The 7,091-nt window shown below is 28.0% G+C and overlaps 1 protein-coding gene across 1 annotated transcript; it reads left to right on the plus strand.

Moving 5' to 3' along the window:
* Positions 1 to 4,137: 4,137 nt before the first annotated feature.
* Positions 4,138 to 5,405, plus strand: LOC131609185 (uncharacterized). The gene is made up of 6 exons (XM_058880840.1): positions 4,138 to 4,233; positions 4,318 to 4,390; positions 4,476 to 4,623; positions 4,709 to 4,866; positions 4,957 to 5,077; positions 5,149 to 5,405. Exons 1-6 carry the CDS (start codon positions 4,215 to 4,217, stop codon positions 5,359 to 5,361), a joined length of 732 nt encoding a protein of 243 aa, XP_058736823.1. The 5' UTR covers positions 4,138 to 4,214; the 3' UTR covers positions 5,362 to 5,405.
* Positions 5,406 to 7,091: the final 1,686 nt, after the last annotated feature.

Raw genomic sequence — 7,091 nt, forward strand, 5'->3', positions numbered from 1 at the left:
ATGGACTACCCGTCTCAGCATCAAAATGGTCATGTAAGTCTATTTTATGAATGATCTCGAGTTATCCATAATTGTAAGGAAAAAAAAATTAAGATTGAGAAAGCATCCAACTCCTTGGAAACAAATCACTTACAAATCTAAATCTATGATATTCCGTTAGAAGTAGAGCATTATTATACTTACACTAAAATTCCTATATCATGTACATACACTAAAATATACACATGGGTGGCCCTGAGTATGAGCTCGCGGGGCGGGAGCCCAGGTGCCCATAATTTTAGGGGCACCAAAACATTTTTTTTTACCCCTATATATATATTAAATGAAATTTTTTCTATTTTAAAAAAACTTGTCAGAATTTTTTTTAAAAAAATATTGGCTAACAAAATTATATAGGCACTACAAAGTCAAAATTAATAAATTAATGTATTTTCTCATAAATAAAATATAGAGTAGAATAACATCGATTAATTCCCCTAAAATAAAATCAATTAATATATCCATAATTTTAGCAACTAAACAATTTAATTTAGGCCCTAAAATTAAGATAATATATAGAGAATATTTTATATTATTGATAATGCTATTTGATAGGTTAGAAATCTTTTGACCGTGTCAAATTTAAATTAAGCTGTTGATTTTGATGGTGAAATTTTGTTTGAAGAAGTGAAAGTTATTAGAGAAGTTGTAACAATTGAATCAAAATCAAGCTATATGATATTGAGTTTTTTAAAGACTTTTAATTGTTTTCCTAATGCATGCATAGCTTATAGAATATTATTGACTATTCTTATCAGAGTTGCATTTGCTGAAAGAAATTTTTTTAAATTAAAATTATTAAAATTTTATTTGAGATCTACCGTATCATAAGATAGATTAAATAGTCTTGCATTGATTTCAATTGAAAATAATCTTTTGAAGAACCTTGTTTATGACCTATTTAATAATGATTTTGCAACAAAAATTTCAAGAGGATGATATTTAAATAGTTTCAAAAGTTTAGTCAATTTTTTTTATAGGAAAAAAAGATTAAATCAAGAAGAAGAAGAAGAACTCTCATTACAGTGGTTTATTTTTTAATGTAGTATAAACATTGATTCAAGATCCATATTTGTATTCTTTTTGCACAATGTCAAATGAAAATGTGTTTTTTATCCAATTATTTCTGTTTTCCTTTTATTGTTTAAAACAATTATAAGGACACCACTTTTTTTATTCGTCCAATGCACCCAAATTCAAAGGACCGGCCCTGAATATACAACAAGGCATGTGTGTTGATTTGTGTTGAAAAAAAAGTGAACATTGATTATAAAAAATAACTAATAAGAAACTCGTGCTAACGCACAAGTCACGACTGAAATCATATTATACGTCTTTCACTCTCTCAATTGTCAAATTTGCATTTATTTATTTAGTTGGCTAACATTCATGTAGTTACAAACATAGTAAGTGTCTTGAACCCGTGTGCCTATTTATTAAAAAATTTGTGACTGATTCCCTTTTATAAAAATAATTGTATCATAATTTTTTTTCGTTTATAAAAATATTTGTAACTTATTCCCATTTATAAAAATTATTGTAACTTAATTTCGTTTATAAATATAATTATATCAACTTGTAAACTTGTTCCGTTTATAAGTGTCCTGGACACGTGTTATGATTTATAAAATTATTTTTAATTTATTCCTGTTAAAAATAATTGCATCAACAATTGAATTTTCTTTGTTTATAAAAGTAATTGTAACTTATTTCCGTTTAGATAAATAATTATATCAACATGTATATTTTTTTCCCGCTTATAAGTGCTTTGAACTCATGTGACCATTTATAAAAATATTTTTAAATTACTCATTTTAAAAACAATTGTATAAATGGTTGAGTTTTTATCATATATAAAAATACCTGTAACTTATTTCCATTTTAAATATAATTGTAAAATAAAATATTTGTCATATCATCTTAAATTTATTTTTTCATTAGTGATAAATATATGTCTCATAATTAATTATTTTTATAAATAATTATTTCCTATTAGTGAAAAATATTGAATTTATTATACATAAATAATTATCGTCTATCAGCGATAAATATTGCTGTCAAATAAAACAAAGATTTTAACTAATTAAAATCAATATTATATAGAAAAATAAAAGACAAACTTAGTCACTTATATTTTTCATTATTTTATAAAATATTATGGATAAAAATAAAACATTGTTTTTTTATATTATAAAGATAGAAATAAAATTTCATATTTCATTAAAATAAAATGTTATAATAATCATAAGTGAATTTATTAATAAATTTAAAAACTTATGAATAAGATAATAAATTGATTTAAATTATTATAAATAAAATGTAACAGTAAATTTGATTTATATTTTATGTTATTTCAAGTATATTTTTCTTTTACCAATAAAATGTAACAATAAATTTATTATTTATTTATTTAGAATAACTCTAAGGTCATACCATTTTTTAAATTATTCATTTTTTAATTTTTACCTTAGTATGTGTTTTTAGAATATAGTATTTGAATATTTCAATTATTTATTTTTAATTTATTATAAAATTATTTTTTAATTATAAATTATAAAATCAATTTGACTTTTGTATTTTGGTTATTATTTGAATTGACAAACATTTTTTAAATTTTAATCACTTATTATTTTAATTTGTGAATAGATTTATCTATTGAGAAATTATCATTAATATTGGAGAATAATAATTTTAATAATACATTCAGTTTTGCTTTAATATAAATTTATTATAGATAATAAAAAATTATAATATTAAATAATAATATAATATTGAAAAAGTTTGTTGGAGGAAATCTACTTTTAATATAATAAAGTACAATACATATGAAATTCTCTCATTACCCCTCTAATCACCAATTTGAGGGTGATAATCGGAGACACATCGGTAATTGCATAAACCTTAATTAATTTAATTAGAAAAATGTATCCCATAATCATTGCATTACTTTTCAGTTGTCCAATTTCTTTTCCATAATTAATATTTCTGTCTGTCATGCTTTTGTAGATAGTTGTGCAAAGCTGCATGGAATAGAGCAAAACCATTTGCACGCTTTTTCTCTTTGGTTGCTCAAGAAAATTTCACTTCTTCTATCATCCTTCTATATATATTATGGCTTTTGATTTCAAGCTCCAAACCCTACATTTGGCTTATCTTCCTCTCCTGTTTCCGCCCATCAATATTAGGTTTTTCTTTTTCACGTAGATTTTGCGATACATCTTCCATGCCACACTGTTAGTTGTTTTTCTAAACGACTATTGTTTTAATCTATCTATTTTTCCATTTCTGCAGAATATGAGTCGTAAATTTGACTGCATAAAAGACATCAGCGACAAGAAGGAAACATGGAGATTGGCTGTTCGAATTATTGATCTATGGAGCGTTGTTAACAGTAAGGGTGCTGAACATCTGGAGATGGTTATCATGGATGCTGCGGTATAAGTATTTCATTTTCGTTTAATGTTGCATTTTTTCATTATTAGCAAGCGATTTCTGGGATTAACCATATTTTACATTTGTTGTTAGGGTGATCGAATTCAAGTTTTGATTCGGGCTGATCATACAGATAAGTGGAAATCAAGAATTCAAGAGAATATGACTTGCATAATCAACAACGGGACTGTATTTGATAACGATTTTGAGTGGAAGTTGTGTGACCATTCAAAGAAATTCGTGTTCCTTGGTGGTACGACCATGAAACACATGGATGTACAAAATATTCCTCCTCTGAAGTATTATTTCAAAGAGTTTTGCGAAATCAATGCAGGCAAATGTCATCTTAACAGACTTGAAGGTAGAAAAAAACATTAAGCACCCTTTACTTCTTATAAGGATCCATTTACTTATAACATTTGCCATATTTGATCTCTTTTGCAGATATTATAGGTGTTGTACATGAGATAAACAATATGCAATCAAACACTCCAGGAAAGAAGACATTTGTGGCCCTCAGTCTCAAAGATTTGAGGTACATTTGTTACCCTTAATCCTCTTTCAGTATTTATTTTTCGATTATTATGATTCAATGTAAATTTTTCTTAATCCAATTCTTGGTTTAACATCTCAGCGGTGACATCATTAACTGCACATTATGGGAGAGCTATGGTATTAAGTTTTTGGAATATTATAATGACCCAACTAACACGGGTGCTATTGTCATCATACTAACCCATGCAATGATCAAGGATTCTCAGGGTTTGCTTTTATTTTATTTTTTTCTGCTGTTGCCTTATCACATTTTTTCAACAATGTTGTAAACTTTTTTTTTTCTTCAATCAGTATCCAATGCATGGAGTGGTTCAAAGCTGCTAATCAACGAAGACATCCAGGAGATTTCTGAGTTTTTGTCAAAGTATTAACATTAGGCAGTCTTTTATTTCAATTAGTTTTTCATGTTGATTCCAAATTATAGCATGGATTTATTATAATATTCCCAGGTTGCCTGCAAATGAGCAATCCCAAAAGCCTTCGCAATCTGCCAAATCCATGTCTCTTTGGTCTGGTGGATCTCAGTTTACAACACTTGAAAAATTTGTTCATAAGGCAAAGTGCATTCCTTTGAGTCAATTCTGCAAAATCAAACAAGTATAACTCAGAAATTCGTAAATAGTTTTTCAAGTTGTTAACAATTATCTATATGTATTTGTAATACTTTTATTTTTATTTTTAGGACATGTTATGTGTTACTGTTGGAACTACCACGAAATTTTATGTATCCAACCATGGTCGGTTTTACTATGGATGCACAAAGTGCTCTGTGAAGGCTACTGATTTGAACAATCCATACCAGTGTGTGTGTGGCGAAAATGTTCACAAACCCATACCAAGGTTGTTAAGATGACATTATTTCTATTTATGACCTTTTAATCCTTTTTGTCTAAGATCACTCAATTATACCTGTATGTATTTATGTAATAGGTACAAAGTTGATATATATGTTTATGACGGTGAATCAAAGTTCCGGTTTGTATTTTGGGATGCCGACTGTGAGCAGATTATAGGACAATCTGCTGATAGCATGCATAAATCAATGTTAGAGGTATGTTAATAATTTAGTTTCTTTGTAAAATAGTATAATATATGGTTTCTAACATTATTTTTCAACTTTAGAATGGTGAAGATGATCCCATGGTTTATCCTGACGAGCTTGACATGTTGTTGGAGAAGAAAATGGCTTTGAGAGCTAAAGTACAGCCAACCTTTGGGCAAGCATCTGTTTGGAAGTTTTCTTATGATGAAGAATTTGTCAGTCAAATTGAAAAGGATTATATTGCTGATGAGGTTTTTCAGTTTATAGTAATCCGCTTGAATATCTTAAATTAACTGAAATCCAACTGTATTAATAATATCCTATTGTATAATACAGGCTCATAGTCTTCCTCCCATTCAAAATGTTGTTGCTGATCATGTTGATACTTCCATGGTATGTTATTTGATAATTGCAATGTTTTCATGCAAAACATGTATTTTCTTCCATATTTTAATAAATCTGTTTACTACATTCGAAGGAGTCCTTATCTGCATTTGGAGAAAATGATCCTGAGAAGAGTTTGGCCAATACCCCATCAAAGAGTGTTTCTCATGGTGTTGATGCTGAAGAATCGGATTGTCAGCTTTTAGGACTTACACAATATTCAGGAACCAAGCCACCCAAAAAAGTGAAGATTGAACCAAATGCTTGAAGACTTCATCAACTTTTTTATTTTATGCATACTAGCACAAATCTGTTGGAACTTATAATCCTATGGTTTATGTTTTTTGGTTGTTAAATTTATGGGATGTATTGTTTTATTTACTTTGTGGTACTGCATTTTCTACCAACAAAGCTTTCACTCTTGGACAACATGTAGTATTTGTATTCAAGCATTTTATTTAATTTCAATTTCGAGATTGCCATGGAATTATTTTGTTCAATTTTAATCAATGTGTTATTCTGAATTTAGTGTTATGACATAATTTTTGGGTTGTATTGATTCAAAATTATATCTTCTTTTGTTTATCACTATTGGACAAGATAGATGTTAGATATTTTTACATTTATGCCCAATCCAATTCTACTTTTACTTAATCATATTAGTTTACATAATATGATTCTAATATATGCTGCAGGTGAGAATCTATATATTTTATTTACAAAATCATAATAACTAAATTATACAAGTTTAATTTGAACCTTTTTTTTCTTGCATATTTAGGGTTCTATTTAAATATTGTATGAATTACTAAATCATGATCCTATTAATATTTTCAAAAACAGATATGCACATCAACCAATATAACTTTTGATATTCCATTATTTTTGAAACTAAACTTATAATAGTTTTTATTTATTCATGAAATATTTTCAAGAATCTCCATTTTTTTACTCAAGCCACTTACTCACTCATTTCATTTATTACATGCTTTGGAAACTAGACAAGTTAAGTTTGTTTCACACATAAACAATCATCATTGATTTTTTATCATGCTTTGGATGTTTAATGACACTTAACGTGTAATGCCAAGAATGATAATCATTACAATATCAAAACAAAATTGTGTATGAAAGAGATTAATTTATGACTATGCTAAGCGTGCACGTAGCACAGAACAATTCTATACCCTTTGCGGTACATGAGAATCATTAATATGTGAGTTTCATGTTTTTCATATTCATGCATCTTCTTGAAATTTTCGTGATTCATATTATATTGTGATGCCATGCGATCTAATGCTTTGTATGAGTTCATGACAATGTTTGGGGAAGGTTAGAACCCTAATTCGTAAGCTTTGAGGCCACAAACGAGTGTTGCCATAGTTAGGGCAAGAAGAAGAGAAGCTCTCGTATTCAAAGATTCAGGCTGTTTCAATGCAAACCGACGCTACCAACAGATTCAGAGTGTCCTAAATAGGGGATCTGGGCACGCTTGGTATTTTGTTTAACGTGTTTTAGTTGAGTTTGATTCTTTTAGAAATTGATATGAAAATACTGTTAGCTGAAGATTTCGTTTAGAAAAAAATGTCCTTCGAAGGTTTGAAATTCGAAGGAGGTGGTTACTGATGACCATCTTTGA

Source organism: Vicia villosa, linkage group LG6 (genome assembly GCF_029867415.1).
Source record: "Vicia villosa cultivar HV-30 ecotype Madison, WI linkage group LG6, Vvil1.0, whole genome shotgun sequence".
Classification (NCBI taxonomy): domain Eukaryota; kingdom Viridiplantae; phylum Streptophyta; class Magnoliopsida; order Fabales; family Fabaceae; genus Vicia; species Vicia villosa.

Coding starts and splice junctions, on each gene's coding strand:
- LOC131609185 (XM_058880840.1), top strand. Junction 4,391..4,475: donor ATTTCTGAGTTTTTGTCAAA/GTATTAACATTA, acceptor TAATATTCCCAG/GTTGCCTGCAAATGAGCAAT. Junction 4,624..4,708: donor AATTCTGCAAAATCAAACAA/GTATAACTCAGA, acceptor TTTTATTTTTAG/GACATGTTATGTGTTACTGT.